Source organism: Patiria miniata, unplaced genomic scaffold, assembly GCF_015706575.1.
Source record: "Patiria miniata isolate m_02_andy unplaced genomic scaffold, ASM1570657v1 HiC_scaffold_6, whole genome shotgun sequence".
In the NCBI taxonomy this organism is placed as follows: Eukaryota; Metazoa; Echinodermata; class Asteroidea; order Valvatida; family Asterinidae; genus Patiria; species Patiria miniata.
In genome coordinates, this window is record NW_024037073.1 from 13,167,716 (window position 1) to 13,194,388 (window position 26,673).

The following is a 26,673-nucleotide window of genomic DNA, read 5'->3' on the forward strand; positions in this document are numbered from 1 at the left end:
ATCTATAACAAATTAGCTCAAGTTTTCTACTGACACTCATTCAAATGGGCCATGTTTTGTCGACTGTAAACTTGAAAAATGGACTCTCCATGGCAAACTCTTGGTGGCGCACTGCATTTGTGATTTGCCCAAATCCTGTCAGATTAAGAAAAGTGATTCCGTAAATCAAAAAGAGTTGCAACCAATGTTTGCAAAAAACGTTTGCAAACATTCAAAATAAAATAAAGTATGTGTCATTTGTACCATAAGTGCACAAAGCAGTACGTGCACACGGTTCGTTCTGTTCACTGCAACTTTTTAAAAAAGTGTTCACAAAGTGCCATCAACTGTTCTTGCACGGAGTCAATAAGAATCACAGAGAAGCAGCATTTGCCCCTGTTTTGGTAAAAAAAAAAAAAAGGAAACTGATCCATTGTTTTTAGACTTTGAACAGTTTCTTCAAAATCATGCTTTTATAAGTGCTGAGCTGGCTGCAAGTGGGTGGTTATGGGTGTTAATCATAAGCTTTATCAAGTATTATTAAAAGAAAATTAAGAAATATTTAATCACATTTATTCTACTGATATTGTACGAGTGCACGCTGCACTTAAGATATGTATGATAAATTTTTAATACATTGATTGATAGATATATGGATTTTATACAGTTCTATCAGCAGGGAGAGAACGGTGGCAAAATTTCTTGCCCAGATTTTAACTCTATATTGCCAATAAGACATTTATGGACACATAATGACATTTATGATGAAATATTTAGAATAAGAAATTTGAATGCAGTTTATAATAAAAAAAGGTACTTTATTGTGTATGTGAAAGTATAAATATCTATTGTATAATTTTTTTAATGTCAAACTGGTTTTTTTCTCCAAAGATACTTTATTGTGTATGTGAAAGTATAAATATCTATTGTATAATTTGTTTTAATGTCAAACTGTTTTTTTTTCTCCAAAGATTTGTAAACAGTCGATATTCCTTAAAGTAATATTGTTTGGACATATTTCTGCATCTCACTAAAAAAATGGTCAAAATTTATTATCATTTGAGTGCCATACATTCAATAATTAGCTCATAAGTGTTAAGCAGACAAGAATAAATAAGCCTCTGTAATAATGACGTCACACTTTGTTTACATGTGCACTTTCCTATGGAGCCAGTGGGGGTCCACGGTCCACTGAGCACCATAGGAAAGCACACACATAAACAAAGTGTGACGTCATCAGTCATCAGAGGCTTATTATGAAGTCAGTTTCCAAGCAAAACCCTTTTTGATTTTACAAACAAAATCCCCCATGATCAGGCTTCAGCAGATGGTCACAGCTTTGCATATTTTTTTTTTATACAACTCGAACATCGGTCGTTTAATGAACTAAGTTTATAGTTATTTTTATGTCATGACATGTTTTGTAATACTACTGTTTTTAAGAATAAGACTGGCGATCATACCACCATGTGTTGGGATTTATTTTTGTACTATGCAATTGGGGTCTTTATATTGCATGGCTGTTGACTTAACAAGGATATGGACCATGTTGGTTTAAAAAAAAAAACATTTTAATAAAATCAGTATGTGCAAGGGATTGACAGCTGTAGAGCTGTTACACAGTTTGGAATGGGTTGTTGTATGGAATGGCCAGGCAACTATACACCGTCTTTTGCGCACATGTAGGGTGTAGTGTAGTTCCTTCATGCCTCGACAGAGAACTGCAACCTCTCAGTCAATCTCATTCTGGCGTTATGAATCTCTGTCACAGGCATTACAAAACAAAGGAGTTGCCCATGCACAAAATAGGGACCACTAATGTAGGGCTGGATGCGTATCTTTTTTTCCCAGGAGGTTTAGGGGCAAGGTCATGAATAATTGTCTCAACGATAAATTTGGAGCAGAAAAATAGTCGATGAAAATGAGCAGGACGGTGTGGATTCGAACCAGGGATCTTTGTATCCATAGCTCATCTCGCTATCCACTAGGCTACTGTGTGGTTGCTCGACACCAATCGTTCTTTAAAATCTTTAATGTAACTGGTTGACTAAATAACAACAATGCTGTTGATGTCATTGTTCTGTTCTCATGAATAAACATCATTTTCCTATCGAAACTACTGAATTATTCATGAATTTGCCCTAACCATCCTAGGAATACTACGGGACCCGGATAGCGCAGTAGGTAGAGTATGGTATTCATGAGGTTGCAGGTTCAAACCCCGCTCCAGTCAATTTCTTTGTTCAAATTTAAAAAAAAAAAATTTTGTTTCAACTGGTTCAATACAAGCACGAAATGCACGCAAATATGAATAATTGATAGTATGATTTATTATTATAGCTCCTAGTTAACCCAAATCCATTTTCTCAACATTTAAATCATACCGCATATTTTGCTAATATTAAATTTCTTACAACTGCATAAAAAATGGTTTGAAGTACAAGAAACAATTCTATAGCTTGACAAAACCTTTTTTCTAATAGTTTACTTGACCAATGTTACCAGGTTGAAATTTATTCAAATACGTTCACACAGAGTATAAAAAAACAGTGGACATTCCAAACATTTTACTGAATTATCAAAAAAAAACCACTTAATTTTGTGTACACAATAACCAGAATATTATTTTCCACAATAAACGTCACAATATCTTTGTGAGGTTGATGTACTTAAAAACTGCAAAGAACCTTTTTGGCACCAAATGAGGAAGAAAACTATCACTTTGATAAATAAATATAAGTATGGCCTCTTTGGGGCTGTTTCCTGCTATTTATGCCAGTATGACAAATGTTCGTTTTTTGTTTTTACCAAATCAATTGATAAAAACAGCTACTTTGAGATACGTTTGGACTTATCAAGGATTTACAGTACAAATGTTTAACAGCAACATTCTAACTATAGACTTTTCTCCTTTTATGTCACAGCCATACATTTTGCCAACCCATGGTTTTGTCAACCACGGGTTAGCAATCTACGGACGGCCACCATTTCAAAACAGAAGAAGTCAGTGTCAGTGTTTCCAAAACACCATTTATGTATTCAAGATACTGAATAAACAACAGACACTGGTAAAAAAACACTAACTGAAGTTGCCTATCTCTTGTTAATGTGCCATTTGGGGCAAACTCTGTTGCAGACCATATCTGAAATTTACGTCACTGATCACAATGGCTGCCAAAACAAAATTGCACTCAATGTTTACTAACAAAAGCATTTTTTTTTTAAAGAGACAATAGCCTATGTTGCCTTGGTTGAGAATGTAACACTAACCCTCCCATGGATCCTTCAAAATCTACCAGGAGATTTTGAAAGGTTTTGCAGGATTTAGGAATGCAGACCCAGCCAATGTTAAAGGTAGAGTATATCATTGGTGCATTTTTTTTTTGAAGCAACAAAAGTGCTCAAAAAGATGGTGCTCATAACAACTAACCTGATGAAAATTTAACTCTGTAAATACTGTTTATTCCGAGAAAACAATATACTAGGATCTCTATTTCATATTTGAAGTTACCGAGTCATATTGTGAATTGCGCCCGAAATCATTATATCCGGAACACGTTCTCATTCAGCCGATTGCAGCTACACAATGTCACACACTGAACCGAGGAATAATAACAACCGAGCGCAGGTGTGCGTCATGTCAGTGCTTGCCCGCACCCATTCACGGATTCGCCCAATTACACATCAACTACTAACGGAATATTCGAAAAAATGTGTCACTTGACACATCTTTGGAAACTACCTTCTTTTATTATTTTCCTCAAAATGACAGCATGCTAGAAGGAATAATTTCACAGGGAGTTTGGTCCCATTACTATCTTTAAACCAAGTAAGCTTTTCAACAATAATTTGGCCAGTTACCTTTTGGATATTTGCAAGTGATCTACTCTACCTTTAACTGTACATTGGGCTAGATGCCTGCTGAATGTATGCGTACAAAATTAATGAATGTGTCGTTGAGTTCCTACACACAATTTTTTTTCTGTAGGCAGGTGAATCCATGGGAAAAATCCAGTTTATTCATAAAAAAAGAACAATCCCGTCAACACCATCATTATAGAATTTAGGTCACTGCATAGTATTTCACTAAAATGGATGTTGTCAAGCTACCACAGTAGCCTTGTGAATAGTGAGATTAACTACGGATCGAAGGATCCCTGGTTTGAATCCATTCATGTCCTTTTTACTTCGACCATTTTTCTTCTCCAAATTTAAAATATTTGGATAATCTAAATTTCAGGGACTCTGAGAACACGAGTGTCTTGCAATGATTCCATCAAAACTCAGTACTGATATTTTAATGAAACTTGATTCACCTGCCTACGGACAAAAAATACCAATCGCTTCCTGCACAAAGTTAGATTTTGGAGAATTCAGAAAGTTTGGGTTGAAGGGGGTCTAGGTGCCAGATTTAGTCGGTGCTGTTGTGAGCTTGTCTGCTGCCCTCGTCCTCTGGCCTCATCTCTTCAATCTCAGTCAGGTTATCTTTGTGTTCTAACCTCGATAGTTCTCTGTAATGGTTTATAGACTCCTGAAAAGTCAAATTTCAAACAAATGTTAGGATTTCCATAATGTATTGACCAACAAAATGTAAACCCTGTGTTGTGCATCTTGAGAGCCATTGCCATTCTGCATTGGTTCCTCACGCACAAACATTTTTTTTTATCAAAATCAATTTCAACCAAAACAATCCATTCAATTTTCTTTAGATTGTTCAAGTCAACTGGCATTTTCGAGATCTATACTCTTGCATAACCCAACATCTTAACAGCAGAGACAACAAAACAAAAACACTTGAACAGGAAGATTTTCAACTCACTGGTGGTTCGTCAAAGGGCACCAGTTGGTCATTGCGTTGGAGAAGCAAGGCAAGTCTTTTGAGATTGAAGTCGGTCACGGGAACATTCTCCTCAAGCATTCTCTCGTGTAGTTTCATTGCATCTTCCCAATTGTTGTGCTGGTCTGTGCAAAGCAGAACACAAAAACATTTCTCCACGTTAAATTCTGACGGGAACATTTAATTACCAAGGGTATCCAGCACTTTATGAAAACAAACTTCACTGAGTTTTCCCTGGTATTTCCCTGAGGCATTTAAAAAATTCCATGAGACATATTTCCACTTTAACGAGGTGGCTGGGAAGTCAAGAGGTGGTTGCAGCAAACAGCTAAGATACTAATAATACCCAGGCAACTTGTTGACAAGTGATGGCCTCCCTTCTCCCTTATGATCATTCTCTCCTCACCAAATTCTCCGAGTTTCCCCGAGTTTTGGTGTGTTCCTTAAAATTCCCTGACTGGAAAAATGGAAACTCATTTTCAAGGTTTTCCCTGATGTCCAGATTAGCTGGGAGCCGTTACATTGTGTCCTGCTTTGTAAATGTGGGAATGTTTGAGTCATAAACATGGACACACTTTGTTTTCAAGATTTAAAAAAAAAAAAACCAGAAAAAATTACTTGTGTTGAATGTCTTTCCTGTTTTTCCCCTCAAAATGACCGCTTGCATCCTCTAACCCTATCTAACTCCCTAGGGTGATTTACTAGGAACCTTCCTCATCCTTGCAAATCCCAACACCATCTGGGAAACTGTGCACATGAACAGTTGGACTCTGTTTATTTGTGGTATGCCTAATCACACCCAAAGCACAGTCAGTTTACTAGTGCAGTACTCATCCTAACAGATTCCAACAAACCCTGGTGTTGGAGTTTGGCTGGATGGGGATTGTTAAGGTTATAGGAATCCACACCAACACTACTTGGTTAAGGGTACATGTATTTGCTGCAATCTGAACCTTACCATAGGCCTTGAAGAGATAGAAGTAGATTGTTCGCTTGTCCAGATAATCACCAGCATTGTCCATCTCTAGGACGCTGTTGATTTTACCAATCTGAAAAAAACAAACAGCCACAGAACAGGAGTGATGAGAGGAATAACTGCCACTTTAAGGGTTACTCAATGATGACCTCTTTTGCTATTCTCTTTGTGTTGTGAATAACAAATAAATTCGCGGAGGGGGCTAATCGTCCTTACTTGCAGCAGCAGCTGAATTGCGAAGGACGCAGCTTACAATATGGTCGAGCCCAGACAATGATATTGAGCCCTAATTGTACAATGTCTTTTCTACCAGCAGTTTTGAAGTACTGTAGTATATTTCTGGTTTAATTTTTATTTTAAAAGATAAACAAATAACTAGGCAGTGACACAAAAATCAGGGTTTCCTTGGGGTTTTTTTTCTACTAACCACAACACACTGTACAGTCTGTCCAATTTACCTTGCATAGCACAGTTGAACCTAGAGACTGGGGATTAAATCAATGTTATCTTTCAGAGCGGCTCCGCAACTGCGTGCCAGTGCAAACAACCCATCACTGACCCCAGCCTCCAACAGCATTATTGGTAATTTTTGTGCATTAAAAACTCTACAGTACTTTTGGAGGTCACTTACCATGTCTGAATCCCGACCAAGCAGCGAGATGATGTAACCTATTAATCCTGAGGATTTCTCCTTGATGACCGGGTATTTCTATCCAACAAAAAAAAAACAATCAAGACAAGACAAATTCAACATTGTAGCAAATGTTGCAAAACAAACACAAGAAATAGAAATTGTGGATCTTAGACCCAAACCATGACTAGCCCCCTCAATGAGGCCTCTAATATAGACATCATTTTCACAGAAAGAATTGTGTTTGAAGTGCAAAACCAAATCTGGAAAATCAAACATTATTTATAAACGGTGTCTTGTACTTTTCTAGTCAATTTCTAGTCAATTTTTTTCTTTCGACGAGATAGTCAACTGAATCATCATTTTGTCTGTGCCCCGAGGTCAAATCGAAGTTCTGGTAACAGTACTTTTAAACATTAAGCTTAGTTTATTAACACTGTATTTGGATTTTATTCTTCTAATGTAGCCAGTCCCGATCTATGGGCTCCGTGCACCAACAAAAGAGGGCGCCCTTTTACCTAGCAACAACGTCCCAGGGTTGGGACATTTAGCTGGTTGACGCGCACCGTTCCTTGTGCGTGATGCACGTACACCAGGGGATTTGTACTATGTACACGCAGTGGTACGACCACGCGTCGCGGCAAACTTGCAGTCAGGCAAGATGGCGTCGGTCGCCCACTCCCACTGTACTTTCTTTGACGGTGAGGGGGTACTTGTGAACGAAGCGGATTGCAAGCACGGTCTTTAGGAGGATGCTATGAACAAGAGGAATCAAATGCAGTCTTGGGAACTGTGCTGACTCATACTTGAGACATTCCCAGCATACCCCACGGGTGCTGTATTCAAGCTAATGGCATGTGTAAAGTATGCTCAGATTATCCTGGGTGTTGCTGCCAAGGTTTCTAGGACTGGACACGATTCTCTTTGTGGTAACGTCCTCTATCACCCTGGTGGCATAACAGCACTTTCTGGGATTGGGCCTGACTGCGTGAGGAGAACAAAATCCAACCGCAGTCTGGGGCCAAGACTACCACTCACCTCTGCCATAGCCTTGGCCTGTTCTACTTGATTGCAGTCTAGATATGCAAAGAGTAACTGCCACACGCCCCCGTCTATGTCTCTGTCATTCAGTTTATCCACCATCTCCGACACTGTCGAAAATGACAACAAAAATCTCGTCAGCACGACATCATCTGCTTAAAATCCACTGAATAAAGTTGCTGACATTACTCAACCAAATTCTTTTCGAATTTGTAGACCGTAAGCAGAAAGCACATCAGGAACACACCCTCAAATAGCTTGAGTTTCTGAATTTCTTTGACACCTATCATTCTAAAGATTAAGGATTGAAATACTCAAACAATTAAAAATAAAGATTCCTGCCTGGATCAAGTCTACGAGACAACAGAATTATCTTCGCCACTTTTTCCTCTTTGGTTTTGGCACTTGTATTTTGCAGTCTAATTGTAATTTGTGGGCAGAGTTCAGTATCATAAGCACATGGAAACCAACAAGTTTTCAAACTAAACAGTCACTGCAAAACTCCCCCTCCCCCCCATCCGCAAAAGATTAAAGATATTTCCAAGCTTACCTTGTTGCATATCAGCTGCCTTTTGGATTAATTTTGTGAAGAATGATCTGAGCCCAACCCGTCTTATCCGGGTTGTATCTTTCTCCAATTCTTGTTCAATGAAACTGACTGCTCCAGAAATGTCATCCCTTAAAAGAAAAATTCACACATTTTTGATCGGTCAAACAAATACCAATTTAACGGTAAGTTTTGTACTACCACCCATAGAGCTATATTAAATTACTGGAGTGCTAGCTCCTCCTTCCCCACATGGGGAGATGCTTTGAAGCCGTCCTGGGTGCAGACAATTCAATTCATGTGCATGTTTGTGGAACATAATAAAATCACACGGAGTGCCTATGCGCACGCGTTTGCATTTGCATCAGTTTGCACAGAGCAATATGAAACGCTCAGTGTTTGTTTCTACTACCTACCTCTGTATGTAAGCCGCAAGTATGGACTTCCCCATGGAGAAATTCTCGCCTGTTTTCTCTTCATACTTGCTCTTCATTTCCATCAGTCGGTCCAGATTTCCCCTTTCCTCATAATAGGACGCTAGATGCCGCATTCCTGACCGTAGCGGGGCAATGCCTTCCTGTATCTGCTCGTCGTAAACCTGGTGGGCAGCTACAAATACAAATTTCAGGACATAGGAAAAGAAAACAAATTAATAAATAATATTTGCAAGTCTTTTTGGATCTGGATTGATGATGTCATGCTTAAGTGCAAAGTAAGATGCATTATTTTGTGAATAAGTAGCATAAAATGCAAAGCTGTTTTATAGGTGGGTCATTTTTTTTAATTGTCTTTTTTGTTTAAATTGTTCGTTTTTATTTTGCTTTGGCAGTTGGAAAGCCTCTCAATAAGCTTGACATGCATAGCTTTTTAGGCAATCCTTATAATTATTTCCAATTTGTATTACATTTTAACGGTTAATTATAATGTACTTAATTTGTTTGTACACTGTGCACTTGTGCTTTATATGCTTGCCTGAAATATTATCTAATAAATAATAAATAAATAAATACGTACATTTTAGTTTGTTCATATCTTATACGGTAGTTGTGTAAAAGTACACAAGCCCCCCCACTCAAAAAAAAAAAAAAAAAACGTTCAAGGACAATTCAACACCACTGTTCACACATACTTAAATTTGTATTCTTGTGGAGACATTTCTTTGTTCTCGTGTAGTAAAGTTTTCGAGTTTGAAAGTGAAGTTTCAAAATGCTCTTATGTCAACCAGAATTAATTTCCTTGGCTGAAATTCGGACTTACTATCCCTTTTCTAAAACTCTACCATTTGCGACAGATCAACCAACCTTGGAAATTCCTAGTTTTTGAGTAAAATCCATATATCTATTTCGTGAAAATCTTGTGGAGACGTATTCATCTACAGAAATTGCCCTGCGGAGACGTATGCAATCTTTTGTTTCCTATTGTGTGCAAGTCTCCAGAGGACACGGTGTATCAGATCACACTTAAAAACTTGTTGTCACATGTACCTTAACCACAGCACTACCTTCAATGCAGCATAAGAGTCCGTAATGCGAGGCTGACCCCAAACAAACCTTCCAAAGTAGTAACAGTGACCAATATAATCTCCACAGATTGTTTCAAAAATTGTCCCTGAACTATAGAATAAAGTTCACTTTTTGGGGAGAATATGAAACCCATTTTACACAAAATTTTGATATGCTTTTTAAATGAGTAGACAAGTAACAGTAATGCCAGTTCAAATTAATTTTCACGCACTGTGAGTGTTACCCATCAACAATGTGAATTCAGTTCATTACAATTTTCTACTTGAGGCACACTGACTTTCTGGTTTTTTTCCCAAATATGGTAGGTATTTGTAAACATCATATTTCAGTCTCTTTACAGCCTTACGTTCACCTACCTTCCTCATCCCCTTTGTGTAGATATTCCATTATCAGCTTGTTCCTGAGATTCCTGCTCAGTGAAAAATCTTCCAGGTCTTTGCACCTGAAAACAAAAATGTCCAAAAAATAAACAGGTTGTTCATAGTTGCACTTTCCTACTCCCAACTGAATTTTCCCAAATATTCAGAGTTACGGATTTTCGTCATACCATCCAGAAAATTATTTTTCTGACTAAAAAAACCAAACTTCATTATTAAGGGAATAAATTTGTGCTTTTACTTCATGTTTTGCAAAACACCCCTCTAGATATGTTTATGGTATGTGCTTCTGCGAGTAGTACAAAATCTCCTTATATGGAGATTGGCACACACGTGACATGTACTGTGTGATGTGGAGCAGAACATAGTGATGCCGGAAAAAAGTGTTTAAAAACCAGTCAGTGTTTTATCAACCATATAAAACCACCCACGTGACGGGCTCTCGGCCAATAGAAATGAGTAAGCTGACTTAGGTATTTATGATATGAGTTTCAGTCTTAAATATATCAATATTTGGCTCAGCCGGGTGATCAGAGTTGTCAGGTGACAAACTCTTTGTGTCTCAATGTTGGCTACGGGCAGGTCTAAAATGGCCCCCCAAAAAACAATTGTAAAACGTGATATCTCAGACCTTTTTCTTCAAAATCAATGTCAGTGATGTGTAATTTAACAGCAGAATGCCATAATGAATTGTTGAGCTATTAAAGGCATGTAGGAACATTGGCAATGACCCTGTGATGCACCTATAATTAGAGAAACCCTGCTCAAATACCCTGTCAAATTATTCCACCAGAAACGGATTCGATGAAAGAAAACACTTTTTCATGTGCATTAGGCCAAAAAAAAAGTCTCCGGTTTCTGGTATGGAGCTTGCCCAAAAAGTGGTGCGGCGACGCAGCTTTTTTTTTTTTTTACCTGTCTGTTTTGCTTCAAATGTCGGCTGATGACTGCAAATGGTGCCCGACTAAACTTAGTGCAAATATATGGGAGTCCGGAGGGGCCACATAAAGCTTATTCTCGATCATAACCCCACCTAAAAACACGTTAAAATTGAGACATCATCTTTTATTGAAAAAAAAAAAAATTTCATTTTGCCAACGAGCATGGCTACGGCGACGCGCGCGCATACCAGAAACCGGAGACTTTTTTTTTGGCCTTAGCAATGGAATCCAATTATGAGATCCAAAAAACTGTGCAAATGTTTTCTCTGTTTTTTCAAAATGTATCCTAACCAAACATCAACAGAATAGTTGCAATGCACCCTACTTTACATTTTGAGTGATTGTGTTAAATGATCCGGACGGATGGTCAAGATGTGAAAAAAAAATTTCACTTGACGTGGCCTCATCATACTCACATGTTCTTTACTCTAGAGAAAGCCTCAGTGTTCTTTTGTTTGAGATACTCCCACATCATGACGTCATAGGCTGGCATCTTGAGCGCTACGCCCTCGCTCCGGGCCTCTTCTAGTAGAGACATTGCTCCATCAAGGTTCTAAGCCGGGACAAAAAGACAAGTTACAAACGTTTACAAACACTGGCATCACCACAACTTTCTAATGGTAATCACCCAACCTTGTTCCCATGGTGTCGAGCAGTACGCTCCCACTAGCTGCTCTCTCATCCTGGTTCTGGATCATTTGCATGTTCCAAAATCTTGCACATTATAATTAGGTACGGAAAAGTCTGGTGCCTGGCCATGCTTTGAATTGGTGTTTGCTTTTCTTCGTGGTGATTTGGGTACAGACGGCATCATTTCATTGTGGCATGAGATCAGAAAACAGACAATTATTTTCAAAGTTGTAATGTTAGAATCTTATTTTCAAAGTTGTAATGTTAGAATCTTAACCATCCTACTTGCAATACTACAATAAATACAAATTATCAAAAACAAAATGGAAAAGGGAGGATGGTTTTCTAGGACTGGACCTAACAATTCACTATTAACATTAACATCACCAAGCACAAATATATAACCATTACTTGCTATTGCAAGATTGAAACAGATTTCAGGAAGCAAATATTTCCTTCCCAGGGTTTACTATTGTCTCGTGGTTGAAAGTAGACCCTGGGAACAAGGTTGAGGAAAAAGGAAAAATTACGCACAAAGCACTGGTTTTTTTTGGCATCATTTACTATGCATTGTAAGAGGTCGTATTATGCAACATAAATACTTTAATGCTTGTGTCATTTTATCATGGCAAATCACACTGTACTCTAGATGTTATCCAACGGTATTTACAACCCGACTATTCTTATAAACAGCTATCAGGATACAACAAAAAATGCAAACTAGGTACTGTTGGAATATTTATTCAATCTTTTCACTGAATTTCAGGAACATCTGCCAGTACTGAGATCACATTTTTTCTTTGTGTTTTGAAACGATATTTCATCATGTCCATGATGAGCTTGATCATCCAACTGATGTTCTTTTCAAATTATTTTGGGGTTGCACATACTTGACAATGCATTTCAACACTCTCATTTTCACTTTAGGTGCAATACATGTTTAACAACATGCATTTGAACTTTTTTTAGCATAAAATTGTATGGATTTCAACAATTATCGCACATAAAACAAGGTTACAAATATCAAAAACATCGTTGAGGCGGGGCTTTGTGGATTGGTTCACAGTACACAAGAGTTTAGCTTACCCCAGACTTCGCTATAGTAATGATTCTGTTCTGGACTTTCAAGACAGCATCCCCTTGAACTAGGTGACCGTCAGGCAACTAGAATTCAAAAGACATTTGGGACAAGTGAATTATGGCAATGCATAGAATAGCTCAATACAGAGTTGAATTTGTCACATTGTAAGCTTGATTTGGGTACCGGTACACGATGACGTCACGCTTTGTTTACATGTGCCCTGATGGAAGCTAGGCAGTGTTGTAGACGAGTCCATCACAAGTCCAGTCACAAGTCCAGTCACAAGTCCTTGCATAAGTCCAGTCACAAGTCCTTTCACAAGTCCAGTCACAAGTCCTTTCATAAGTCCAGTCACGAGTCCATCACAAATCCAGTCACAAGTCCAGTCACAAGTCCAGTCACAAGTCCAGTCACGAGTCCTTTCATAAGTCCAGTCACGAGTCCTTTCATAAGTCCAGTCACAAGTCCTTTCACAAGGCCAGTCACAAGTGCTTTCATAAGTCCAGTCACGAGTCCATCACAAATCCAGTCACAAATCCAGTCACAAGTCCAGTCACAAGTCCAGTCACGAGTCCTTTCATAAGTCCAGTCACGAGTCCTTTCATAAGTCCAGTCACAAGTCCTTTCACAAGGCCAGTCACAAGTGCTTTCATAAGTCCAGTCACGAGTCCATCACAAATCCAGTCACAAGTCCAGTCACAAGTCCAGTCACGAGTCCTTTCATAAGTCCAGTCACAAGTCCAGTCACAAGTCCAATCACAAGTCCAGTCACAAGTCCTTGCATAAGTCCAGTCACAAGTCCTTTCACAAGTCCAGTCACAAGTCCAGTCACAAGTCCAGTCACGAGTCCTTTCATAAGTCCAGTCACAAGTCCTTTCACAAGTCCAGTCACAAGTCCTTTCATAAGTCCAGTCACGAGTCCATCACAAATCCAGTCACAAGTCCAGTCACAAGTCCAGTCACAAGTCCAGTCACGAGTCCTTTCATAAGTCCAGTCACGAGTCCTTTCATAAGTCCAGTCACAAGTCCTTTCACAAGGCCAGTCACAAGTGCTTTCATAAGTCCAGTCACGAGTCCTTTCATAAGTCCAGTCACAAGTCCAGTCACAAGTCCAATCACAAGTCCAGTCACAAGTCCTTGCATAAGTCCAGTCACAAGTCCTTTCACAAGTCCAGTCACAAGTCCAGTCACAAGTCCAGTCACGAGTCCTTTCATAAGTCCAGTCACAAGTCCTTTCACAAGTCCAGTCACAAGTCCAGTCACAAGTCCAGTCACAAGTCCAGTCACAAGTCCAGTCACAAGTTCAGTCACGAGTCCTTTCATAAGTCCAGTCACAAGTCCTTTCACAAGTCCAGTCACAAGTCCTTTCACAAGTCCAGTCACAAGTCCTTTCATAAGTCCAGTCACGAGTCCATCACAAATCCAGTCACAAGTCCAGTCACAAGTCCAGTCACAAGTCCTTTCATAAGTCCAGTCACGAGTCCATCACAAGTCCAGTCACAAGTCCAGTCATGAGTCCTTTCATAAGTCCAGTCACGAGTCCTTTCATAAGTCCATCACAAGTCCAGTCACAAGTCCTTTCACAAGTCCAGTCACAAGTCCTTTCATAAGTCCAGTCACGAGTCCATCACAAATCCAGTCACAAGTCCAGTCACAAGTCCAGTCACAAGTCCAGTCACGAGTCCTTTCATAAGTCCAGTCACGAGTCCTTTCATAAGTCCAGTCACAAGTCCTTTCACAAGGCCAGTCACAAGTGCTTTCATAAGTCCAGTCACGAGTCCTTTCATAAGTCCAGTCACAAGTCCAGTCACAAGTCCAATCACAAGTCCAGTCACAAGTCCTTGCATAAGTCCAGTCACAAGTCCTTTCACAAGTCCAGTCACAAGTCCAGTCACAAGTCCAGTCACGAGTCCTTTCATAAGTCCAGTCACAAGTCCTTTCACAAGTCCAGTCACAAGTCCAGTCACAAGTCCAGTCACAAGTCCAGTCACAAGTCCAGTCACAAGTTCAGTCACGAGTCCTTTCATAAGTCCAGTCACAAGTCCTTTCACAAGTCCAGTCACAAGTCCTTTCACAAGTCCAGTCACAAGTCCTTTCATAAGTCCAGTCACGAGTCCATCACAAATCCAGTCACAAGTCCAGTCACAAGTCCAGTCACAAGTCCTTTCATAAGTCCAGTCACGAGTCCATCACAAGTCCAGTCACAAGTCCAGTCATGAGTCCTTTCATAAGTCCAGTCACGAGTCCTTTCATAAGTCCATCACAAGTCCAGTCACAAGTCCTTTCACAAGTCCAGTCACAAGTCCAGTCACGAGTCCTTTCATAAGTCCAGTCACAAGTCCAGTCACAAGTCCTTTCATAAGTCCAGTCACAAGTCCAGTCACAAGTCCTTTCATAAGTCCAGTCACGAGTCCTTTCATAAGTCCCCTTTCATACGTCCAGTCACAAGTCCTTTCATAAGTCCAGTCACGAGTCCTTTCATAAGTCCCCTTTCATACGTCCAGTCACAAGTCCTTTCATAAGTCCAGTCACGAGTCCTTTCACAAGTCCAGTCACGAGTCCTTTCACAAGTCCAGTCACGAGTCACAAGTCAAGTCACAAGTCAAGTCACAAGTCATAAGTCCAGTCACAAGTCAAGTCACAAGTCCAGTCACAAGTCCTTTCATAAGTCCAGTCATGAGTCCTTTCATAAGCCCAGTCATAAGGAACAGGATAAACAATAACAAAGGAATGCTTTTGTACCAGTTATACCCAATTCTCACCTCATCTAGCATTATCTGCGGCACTTCAAAGGGGACTGGCCGGTCGAAGGATCGCAGGACATTGGCCAAGTATCGCAGCGTCCTGTCCTTGGGCACCACTCCTTCATCCTGCATGGTGGTCCACACCTGCAGACACTTGTCTGGGTCCTTCTGCCGAGCTGAGGAAAACAATATAATGAAAAGGCATGTTGGGAATGCTCTATCTTGGGGTAAGAATCTTGCCGAGAAATTGGTTATTTTTCCAAGTTCCTAGTTCAGTGCCACAACAGCCCAGGGAAATATTTCTGAGAACTCCAGCGAGAAGGACACACAGCATGCAAGTACTGGTTCAAGCGCATATGGCTCCACATCTTTCTGAATGTGCACAGACCCACAGCATCTTTGTGTTTAACCATTCCAGAGTTGCTTGTGTATGGAATCCCACGCTGCATTCACACGGGTCACTCTTGATACTCTGGAGAGTCAGAAAATGTTGCGTGCTCATTGCACTCAAGTTACACTGCTCCCGCGATAGCAGATCAGTTTAAATGTGAAAATACGTGAATCCTTTTCAGATTTGTCCTTGTGTATCACATTACACAAGAATTTACGAGAATAGGATTTTTAACTTTGGAAAACTTTCGGATCTTGAAATCACGTGATTTTGCTGGGTGCAAGAGTATACTCCCGCTCTGATCATTAGTATACTCTCCCATACCTGTGTGTCACACTCTTGCCGTTTGTGCACGTAGGGGTACACACGAGTTTGTTTCTGCATTCGATAGGGGACGTTGAACAATACAGGACAATAGGGTCCCCAATTCCCGAGAGGTCCCCAATTTGGATTCATGTACTAAACATTTGGGAGGTCTTCCTAAAAAGTTAGAGTACAAACAAAAGAGGGACAATAGGGAGTCCCCGATTGCAGGCAAATACACACTTGCGCGTGTTAACATGAGTGACTCGCATTAATACAGCCGGCCAATTGCAGATGGGAAATATTGCAAGCTCCGTCTCTACTTTAACAACAGTCTTGGTAAACTTTTCACAAGTCAAATGTCCACAAGCAAACACTGTCAACTACTGGCATTCTTACAAACTTAACACAAAAACAATTTCAGTGACAACATGGCTTACAACAAAACTGGTGTGAGAAATAAAAAAAAAAACATCAAACAAAAAACGAGACATCAAATGGACAGGTTAACTGTCCTTGAACATGAACACTATAATGGAAACCGAAACTGGCAAAAACCTGCAGACTTACCGTACAGCTGCATCAAGTAAAAGTGCACATTGTCTCGGTCGCATCCGTACAAATCCCTCGTCATGGCAACCAGGTTTTCCAAAGCCTCGATCTGGTTCTTGCCTATGCACTGCTCAGCGTACCACTGCAGACGACGGTCCTTGGCAACCATGCCGGGAGTCTGGGGTTTGGGGGGGGGGATGAGGAAAGTAGACAAAGTACAAAATGTCTAGAGTCAAATTTGGGCAGTATTTTGCATCTCACATGTAGCAAAGTGAAAGCCACTCAGGTCCCAACTTAACCCTAACTCCCTAGGCATTTTTGCTAGGATGCAACCTCAATCCTGCAAAATCCTCCAACTGCCTCAGTGTAAAAATTGCATACAGCTTCAATCCTCCAAAATCAGGCGTTATTTCTTGAATGTGGTCCTTGGAGGGGTGACCACTGCCTCAATCCTGCAAAATCCTCCAGCAGTCACTGTCAATATGTTGAGGCAGAGCCATTGACATCCTGGAGCAGTGCGGAGGATTTCAAGTATAATAGAGGCCTAAATTTATGCACGGCTGAGTATAAACAAAACAAGGTCTGGCCCAAAACTTTGACACAGTGCATCCTCCAAAATCAGCCACACATATTTTGCCATATAGCCTCAATCCTGCAAAAACATCCACTTTGCAAAGAGGATTTTGGAGGATTTGGGAAGGTTAGGGTTAATGGAGCTGCTAAACCTGGAAAATTGCACACGACAAAAAGTATTGTTGAACAAAACGGGTCAACTGCCAATTTAAATGTCTCCCTAACGTTTCAATGTCACAAGTGGCTTAAAGTGATTCTTTAGGTCATGAAAAGCTTTGGTTTGGGAAAGTTTTTAGATTTTGTGTTATAGGAGGGTTTTTATTCGTAACAAGTCTATCAGAATATCTCCCTAAGGTACCATTTTCGGTAATAAAAAATATTTTAATTCTTTTCCCCGTTACCTCAAATATTTTCTTGGCCTCTTTGTACTTTCCCGTCGACAGGAAGGCGAAGATGAGGTCATACAGCATGTTGATATCACCATGGTGATGGCTTGTAAAATCCATGGCTACAACAGATAACAAAACAAAAATAATAAAGGTCGAAATGAATATATTATCATAGAGTTGACTACCAAAACGTATCACCATCAAAAACTGAATTCATTTTTATTTTTCAGGCTACTAGAAGGATCTAGGATGCTCTTCCTGTACACAGCTGAAGTATGGATGGTACATTGTTAACAAACGACTCTACTAGGGTGAGTAAAAACAACGAAACCTAAATGTCGGGAATATTGTTTTTAGTGAAGTTCTGCATGTAGCATTTTCAATATCTAGGATATGAAAGCCCAATTCATAAGCTTTCTTTAGTACAAAAAATTATTTAAATCACTCATGTACTTTTCAAGTTACGGAATTTTAAACCATCACCATTTTAAAGTTCTGTCCACGGATCACAAAAAAAGGTGTGCGTTCTTTCAGCAAAACGAAAACAATTCACACACATCCCTATGTGAGTTCTTTTCGTTTTGCTGAAAAAACACCCACCCTTTTGTGATCCGTGGACAGAACTTTAAAACGGTGGTTGTGTTTAAAATTCCGTAACTTGAAAATTACATGAGTGATTTGAATGATTCTTGTACTACAAGAAAGCTTATGAATTGGGCTTTCATATCCTAGATTTTCAAAGTGCTACATGCAGAACTTCACTAAAACAATGGTCCCGACATTTGGGTTTCATTTTTGTTTAGTCACCCTGTACTAGCATATGACCTGTGTCGGCAATCAAACCCAGGCCACAGCAGAGAGAGACGAGTGCTATACCCACTGCACCACCCATGCCCCCCAAACCAACAAGTACCTACTCAGGATCCATAGTGCAGGCATGCAACTGGGAATTTAGAAAAAAACGAGGAAATTCCCAACCACACAAGACTTTGTACAGTGTTTTTCAAATGGCATACATGTGAAGTAAAAAACAAGGAAATGAGCAGATCCGAGGAAAAGTTGCATGCCTGATAGTGGTCTCATTGAATATCATACCTTTCTGGAGCTGGTCAGTGTCCCCGTCCTCAACCAGCTTGACCAAGATCTCATGGAAGTGTGGCATGACACCGTACTTGGTCTGGCAATCCTGAATGCACTGCAAGGCACCCTGTATGTCCTTCCTGTTACCGGGAAAGAACACCAGCTCATTTCAATTTCATTTCTCTGGTCATTTTCCACTGAAGGGTGCAGCGTAGTGACATTCTACTTTGCGCTTGCAAATAAATTTCATATTACTTAGTCCTGTGTTAATCGCTTTATAAGCAGGTTTAGGCATATAGGATCATTTCCTTTTTGTGCATTTAATCGTTCCCAATAATACCACTCAAAATCCAAAGATGAGCGTTAAAAACCTAAACTGTTGCATTTTCAGCTCAGTGGATATTACACTTTTTGAGAAAACAGGAAAAACCATGCACAACATTTGATCACTAAACACAATTTTGTCAATAGAACTCTTTATTCCAAAAGTCAGTCAATTGACTGATTGTTCATAATCACCTACATTTCTTGATTTCTTCTATTAATGACAGAAAGCCCGTGGGAGTAATTTCACTGGATGTTTTGTACCAGTATGATCTCTAATCCAAGTAAGCTTTTTGATAAAAATTTGGTAGTTTACTTTTGGGACAAATGCAAATGATGCTACATGCCTTTAACCTAAACCCCCTAAAGGCTCTTTGGGGGTCGAGGACCAAATACCACAGAATACTACATGTGTTGTGCACACTTGTATGGAAAGAAATGCACACTACAGGTTACTACTCAGTAGTATTTTGTAGCTTTAGGGGCGCTAAGGGTTAAATGTTTAATGGCAAAAACAAGTTCAAATAGTCATGAAAGCTAAAGACATAGTGCCAGCACTCCCGTGGACTCACTTGATAATGTAGGCCATGACAACGGGTCCCAGGATGTTGGCGTTGACCTTGATGAGTTCAAGGGTCACCATTTTGTCAAAGACCTGCTGTGTCTGGTCGGTCAGGCCCTCTTGGGCAAGCTCGTTCAGGAGATGAAACAGCTGTTTCTCCTGTCGGTCTGTTCCGATATCTCGTTCTTTCATCTCTTGGACGAGGGCCAGAGCATCTGTTCAAATGAACAGCGACCAATACCAAGAATTTAGGGTGCACAACGGTATATAGGCCTAAACCCATCCCCGAGCTCATGAATAAAAGTTATACCCTCATAATATTCTATATTAAAGAGTTCTGAGAGCCATAAAATTGGGGAATTGAAGAGATATGGTAATGAACCTCTTGCCCGGACTTGGGGCTTCCAATCCTGAGCATTTTGGATGCAATTGGGCTTGAAAGTGGCGCTACTTTGCTATGTTGTGGAGGGATCGTTTTTCGAGATGGCTTCTTTCACGCTTTGGAAAAATAAGGGTCGTCTTCTTCGGTTGAGAATTTCTCGAAAAGTCAATGGTCAACCCACCAAAAAATGAAAAGAAAATGAAAGATGGCATAATGATCGTCATTTTTCTGTGCAGCTTAAATACCTGTGAGATTTCTGAGTATTTTTACAAGAATTTTGAAGTATGGGCATTTAGCACTGGTGTCTATGGGAATTTTAATGCAGGGGTGCATCCTTTAGATGTTGTTATGGCTGATACAATGTCTACTTTTTTTTACAAATTTTTTTAAGAGAGTATGTTAAAAAGCTAAACTCAAGCTGTAATCCTGTGTGAGGACTAAAAATACATCCGATCATAGAGCTTTATGGTACAGCATTCAATAAAGATACAAGTTTATGTTTAGTAGGAGTTTTTACTTCTAAAAAACAAATTCAAAGAATCTCCCTCATTTGGAAAATGCTCCGGACATTACAATTGTGCACAGTGAGAAAATGTGGTCACAATAGGGGTAACATTCCAACAAAGATAGATGTACGTGTTCATCTGTTCAAACCGTGGACGAAAAATACCAGAGAACAAAAGAGAACAATATCGTCCATGATTCCCAGCATACGTCCGCAAATGGGGTCGTGTACAAAACCTATGGGAGTCTTCCTAAAAAGTACAAACCAAAGAGGGACAATAGGACGTCAACGATCGACGGTGTACACACGTTTGTCTGTGTGTGGTAATGAGAAGTTTGGTTATGCAACCCTAGGGAAAAAAGGGTTTTGTTTTGGGCACAAACAGACATGCTCTTGATACTAATTGTGGGGCGGGAACCAGCCTATCCTGTGAGAATGGAATTATTGTCTGGCAGACAATAATTCAAAAACTGTCAAGTGATAATTCAATAATTAAACGCGGGCAGATATTCGACAGATATTCTGTCAATATCTCATTCAAAAGTGTACAACTTTTGCTTTGCTAAAAAAATAGCAATTTAGAATAGAAATCTATTTTATCGGGATGAAACTCAAAATGGCACGAGGAACGCAATTTAAAGCCTTCGATAGAAGAGAAAAAGCTGGATCCCAACCCACCTTCCATTTTGTTCTCCTTAGCCAGATGACAGATGAGGGGTCTATACTTGGACATATCCAGCCTGAAGTGTGGGTCGGCTTGCTCCCTGATTTTAAACAAAAGTCCAAAAAAAATGACTTCGCACAATCAAAATTCTTCTGCATGTACTGCTCAGAATGCAATAACAGAGTACCTAAGTTTGACGTCAGCTGCCTTTGTTCTGGTTGACGCGCTGGTTTGCGTGCTCCACACACTTAACTAAGGCTTCACACACTTAAGCTATGCCCGTGAACCAGAATACGTTGCACGCATCGTTACTCTACAGGGCGAGTCAAAAATAACGAAACCCAAATGTCAGGACCATGTAGCACTTTTAAAATCTAGGATATAAAAGCCCAATTCATAAGCTTTCTTTTAGTACAAGAATCATTCAAATCACTCATGTACTTTTCAAGTTACCGAGTTTTAAACACAACCACCGTTTTAAAGTTCTCCACGGATCACAAAAAAAGGTGTGCGTTCTTTCAGCAAAATGCAAACAATTCACACACATCCTTATGTGATTTGTTTTCATTTTGCTGAAAGAACACTGAACATTTTGTGATCCATGGACAGAACCTTAAAACGGCGGTTGTGCTTAAAAATCCGTAACTTGAAAAGTACATTAGTGATTTGAATGATTCTTGTACTAAAAGACAGCTTATGAACTGGGCTTTCATATCCTAGATTTTGAAAGTGCTACATGCAGAACTTCACTAAGACAATGGTCCCGACATTTGGGTTTCGTTTTTTTTTTTACTCACCCTGTATAGTACAATATTTATTTGGACAATTATGTCCATTAGATGGTGAATGTCTGTTGTCCGATTTCTACACTCTGAAATGGCTCTCCATCTAATAAGTGTCCTCCAATGGACTCTGAATACTCACGTAGGACTAATTTTCATAAACTTGTAGCATCTTTGCATATGCGATACAAAGGGGTAGTGTGTTCAAGATAAAATGCTAACTTTCTGTTTGCAACCTTTATGCCCCCCCCCCCTCAAAAAAAGTCTCCGGTTTCTAGTATGCGTGCGCATCGCCGTAGCCATGCATGTCGGCAAAATTTAATTTTCAATGGAAGATGATGTCTCAAAACCGCCAAACTCACTGGTTTGACTGGAATCCTGCTGCTGCACAATTTTAACATTTTTTTAGATAGGGTTACGATCGGGTATAAGGTTTATGTGGCCTCTCTGTCTGGGCTCCAATACATTTTGCACTAAATTTAGTCGGGCACCATTGCAGTCATCAGCCGACATTGGAAGGAAAAAAATTAATAAATAAATTTAAAAAAAAGGCCGGGTCGCTGCACCACTTTTGGGGCAAGCTCCATACCACAAACCGGAGATTTATTTGGGGGGGGGGGCCCTAATGGTAAAATCATAGGAATTCCAGTTTGCAAAAGGGATTCTTTGAAAATCTTGAAATCAGGAACAATCCCGACATATCTCACCTGTGGTTCAAAGGAGAAAGTTATGCAAAATGACTAGTCAAATAACCAGCCTACTCACTCCCAAATGACTACGGGTTTAAAAACAGCTGTAACAATATCAAACAGATATCCAATTTAAAAAAAAAAAGGAATAGAACCAATTTTCTTACAATTGCTTTTTGAAATTGAACGCTTCATCATAACGTTTGTGGTGGGAGCAGACGCTCATCAAGGAGGCATATATTGCTCCCGTCGGCTCGTAGCCCTTCGCTTTGAACTCTTCGATCAACTCTATGGATCGTTGGTAGTTCTGAAATAACAAGGGCAGTAACAGCGAAATTAATGAGGCGGGTGACTGTGCAGTAACATGGACATTTGAGTATTATCAATCAATCTTTAGAGCGACAATAATGGACGTACATGTATCGGGGCAAAAACACTATTAATTTAAACATATCAAGTTACATAGACTGCCATCAAATTTGGGCACATTTTTCTTTTTAATTTTTTGATGGCTTACATGTATTTGGACATCTTTACCACAGTAAAAAAAAGGGGGGGGGGGAAGTAACACATACAATTGACTCAGAGATTCAACAATCATCAGTTTTCGAAAATCGTCTGGTCATGGAGGGTCAAATGAGTGTGAATTTGACTGATTTATACAGTCCTTGCCGATTCTATCATTCCTGGTATACTGCTAATTAGAAATTGGGCTGATCTGGGACTGATTGCAAGAACCGGTCTTAAAGCTGGTTATGTGCCTTAGACGGTCTTAAAACTCTGGCTATCAGTCGGTCTATAAGTTAGACCACTGCAATGACACAGTCTAAGTATTAAGACAGTCTTAACACTAACCCTGCCAGATGCAACACAGTGCATCAGGTGGAAAAGAACCGGTGCACTTTGATGCATTCAGCTATCAACACCAGTACATGAATGGCCAGCTCTGAAACAATGAGAGCTAAGCCCCAATTGAACAATGCCACAGTTGTATCCTGCTGCGTGCGGTGACCACAGACTCTCAGGCATTGTGGCCTTTGAGACTTTTTCCCTGATGGATCTTGCTACATTTGGCAGGCTTGTCACTTAGTCAAGTGTTGCATGTTGCTACGTTTGGCAGGGTTCTGCAATCCGAGTGCAATCCGCACATGATCAACCCTAGACATTGGTAAGGTTAATGCATCTGATGGAAGTCCATTTACTGTGGCCTTACTTGATTTTGTGATTTGCAAGGTGTGATTTTGAGAATCGGCTGTTAACAATATTTCTTTATTTAATATTATTTGAACACTCATGTTTAATTTCTCAGGAAAAAATTATCTAGCCAGCATCACAGACACTGTATATGCAGTCTTCAATTCTGATATCTACACATTCATTGGCAGGACTGAAAATAGGCATGAGAATGAATTTCAATGAAAAAAAAACAGGAAACTTGTGCAAAAACAGGAAAAAAGATGTGAAATCAGGCAAAAAAGCCCCAAAACAGGCTTAAACTAAATCAAAACACAGAAATATGGGCAACAAAAAAAACCAGGAATTCCTGATTAAACAGGAAGATTCTCATGCCTGTGAAAATCTACAAAAACAGTGAATTTCAGGTGTTTTCCTCACACACAAGGCGATTTCAGACATTTGTTGTTCAAACAAAACATGGAACTGATAAACCTCTGACATCAGCCTTGAGTCACAGTGCTGGCATCTCACATACTCACATTATTGGCCGTGTGGTACAGGATGAGTCGTCGTATGACACCTCGGTAGTTACCATCCTTCTCCTTAAGCTCTGTCAGATGGGACTCCAGATCCTCCACAGAAATGTCCTGTAAAGTAGGAGGGAAGTACAGAGCAAAAGTAGAGAGGATTTCAACAAGCAAATTTGGGGAAAATGGAGGTAGGAAATATTCGCTGGAATGTAGTGAATTTGGGGAAAGTTGGGCTTTTTCCCAGGGTATGAATAGCCTAGCACTAGCTGAGGCTGAAACAAGAGTGAGAAGCTAGCTACATGTATAAAGAGGAGCGCTGTGGTACAGTGGTTAGCCTTGTTCATACTTCATGCGAATGTGAAGCGAAATTGACGTCACGAAGCATTCGCTGCGAAATTCGTCCGAGTTGAAATGTGTTAAATTTTCACGAATTCGCAGCGCAAATACTCGCCACAACGTCACAAATTCGCGTTCGCTTTTGCGCCGAGTATGAACCGGGCGTCACGGTGTTCGACTCATGCACCGTGGTAAGTGGGTTCAAACCCTGACTGGGAACATGGTGCTTGTGTTCCTAGGCAAGACACTCTACTACAATTGCCTCTCTCCACCCAGGAATATAAATGATACCTGTGAGGGTTGAGACCACATTGCGCTGATCTCGGCTGCAGGAAAGTGGTTTCACTGCCTGATGAACAGGGGTAATAACTGTGAAGCCTTTTGAGACCTGGCTTTGGTGGAAAGCGCTATATAAGCGACACACACACATTAACCCTAACCCCCTAGGCCCTTGTTGCTTACAATCATCCTCAATCCTCCAAAATCCTCCAAAATTTTCCAAAATTTTGCAACTCCGCCTAAATTTTTCAAAATTGTCAGACAGTCCTGCCTCAAAATGCATTCATCCTCAATCCTCCAAAATCCTCCTCATCCCAAAACTTTGCACTCGTGTTTAAATGAAGGATAACCAACGCCAAATCCTTCAAAATCCTCAGACAGTCCTGCCTCAAAATGCATTCATCCTCAATCCTCCAAAATCCTCTTGTGCTTCAATCACCATTCATCCTCAATCCTCCAAAATCCTCATGTGCTTCAATCACCATTCATCCTCAATCCTCCAGAATCCTCATTTGATTCAATCACCATTCATCCTCAATCCTCTTGAATCCTCCAAAACCGCCAGGAGAATTTTGGAGGAGTGAGGTGGGTTAGGGTTAAAGATACTTTGAATAGTTTTTTGCATCGGTTGCCCAGTGCTTGCCTTCTGGTAACACTGAACGTTTGATCTGATGGATTCTGAAATATTTGACAAAATGAATTATACAAATTGATTCAGTCTTACGGTGAGAAAGTCCCTTTCTAAGAGAACATGTGAGGTGACCTAAATCTTTTCAATGTTTAATCCATCATCATTTCATTCTTGTATTTCTGTTTATATGAAAGGTTTGGAGCAGTGTTGCAGTCATGCCCATCACAAGTAATGGGATGAACAATGACGAAGGAATGATTTTACCGAAGTTGGTCTGAATAGCTAGTGATCTGACTTGCGGCTGAAAGACTTGTGATTGACTTGCGATGGACTTCCAGGGACTTGTAGGGACTTATGATGGACTCGACAACAACACTAGCTTGGGATGGTTGAGGAGTCATCTCATTCTTTTGTTGCTGAATGTTGAACAACTTGCCTAGAGTCGTCCTGCGTCGAAAATTTACCGGCATTGTTTACAAACTGATAACGTCATTGCAGGAGCAATTCCATGACAGTTTTTCAGAACTCGAACTTCGTCCCAAAAAATAGATTCCATTTCTTAACTGCTATTTTTCTAGCAATACAAAAGTTATTCACTTTTGAATGAGACACTGAACGAACAAAAATGGCCCATGTTTAGTTATTGAATTATTACTTACAAATTATAGGCTGTTTCCCCCCCCCCCCATCAGTATCGATAATGTACGGAACCAGTCTGCTCGCAAAGCGGAACTGTTTGTACCCAAAACAAAAACCTTTATTTCAGAGGGTTACAGAAGTCTAAAAAAGGAACAAATGAGGTATTTTGGTTGGAATATAACATACAAGTCGAAAACTTATTAATAGAAAAAAAATTGGTTGAAGAGCACGGGGGAATGCAACTTAAATTAAAGATGACTCCTAACTCCTTCTGAGCCATCCTCATTTCAAGTTTACATCCTATCACTTACACTGTTTGTAAGAAGGTCGAGGTTAGCCATTGGGTTGGAGTTAACCTCTGCAGGGTCTAGCAACTTGTAGGCATGGGGCTTGACCATAGGTAGCTTGATCTGATCCAGGAGATTACGAATGCCTCGGAAACGCTGCATGGCGATTTGAATTCCCTGCAGCGTCAAAAGACAAAAAACACCTGACGGGTTATACATTTATCTCCACATGCAACAATGTTCTACGTTCTTGGCAGTTCAACTCTGCATCAATCCAGCAAGGCATTGTAAA

General features: G+C 40.0%; 1 protein-coding gene and 1 long non-coding RNA gene across 2 annotated transcripts in view; one reads left to right on the forward strand and one right to left on the reverse strand.

The window, feature by feature from the left end:
* The first annotated feature begins 47 nt into the window (after positions 1-47).
* LOC119742664 lies at positions 48-2,133 on the forward strand. Its single transcript, XR_005272892.1, has 2 exons — positions 48-792; positions 871-2,133. It is a non-coding gene; the product is annotated as an uncharacterized LOC119742664 (long non-coding RNA).
* A 1,826-nt stretch (positions 2,134-3,959) lies between these two features.
* Positions 3,960-26,673, reverse strand: part of LOC119743106 (leucine-rich PPR motif-containing protein, mitochondrial-like) — a 50,695-nt gene continuing 27,981 nt past the window's right edge. The window contains exons 19-37 of the mRNA XM_038219460.1: positions 26,406-26,558; positions 24,219-24,326; positions 22,671-22,810; positions 21,047-21,132; positions 19,492-19,696; positions 18,611-18,735; positions 17,528-17,634; positions 16,572-16,731; positions 15,326-15,483; positions 12,569-12,646; positions 11,269-11,405; positions 9,891-9,976; positions 8,428-8,620; positions 8,015-8,142; positions 7,462-7,574; positions 6,424-6,501; positions 5,775-5,865; positions 4,799-4,941; positions 3,960-4,510 (exon numbers count right to left, since the gene is read on the reverse strand). Coding sequence (XP_038075388.1) covers positions 4,391-4,510; positions 4,799-4,941; positions 5,775-5,865; positions 6,424-6,501; positions 7,462-7,574; positions 8,015-8,142; positions 8,428-8,620; positions 9,891-9,976; positions 11,269-11,405; positions 12,569-12,646; positions 15,326-15,483; positions 16,572-16,731; positions 17,528-17,634; positions 18,611-18,735; positions 19,492-19,696; positions 21,047-21,132; positions 22,671-22,810; positions 24,219-24,326; positions 26,406-26,558 — 2,409 coding nt within the window. The 3' untranslated portion in view covers positions 3,960-4,390. The remainder of the gene's footprint in view (positions 4,511-4,798; positions 4,942-5,774; positions 5,866-6,423; positions 6,502-7,461; positions 7,575-8,014; positions 8,143-8,427; positions 8,621-9,890; positions 9,977-11,268; positions 11,406-12,568; positions 12,647-15,325; positions 15,484-16,571; positions 16,732-17,527; positions 17,635-18,610; positions 18,736-19,491; positions 19,697-21,046; positions 21,133-22,670; positions 22,811-24,218; positions 24,327-26,405; positions 26,559-26,673) is intronic.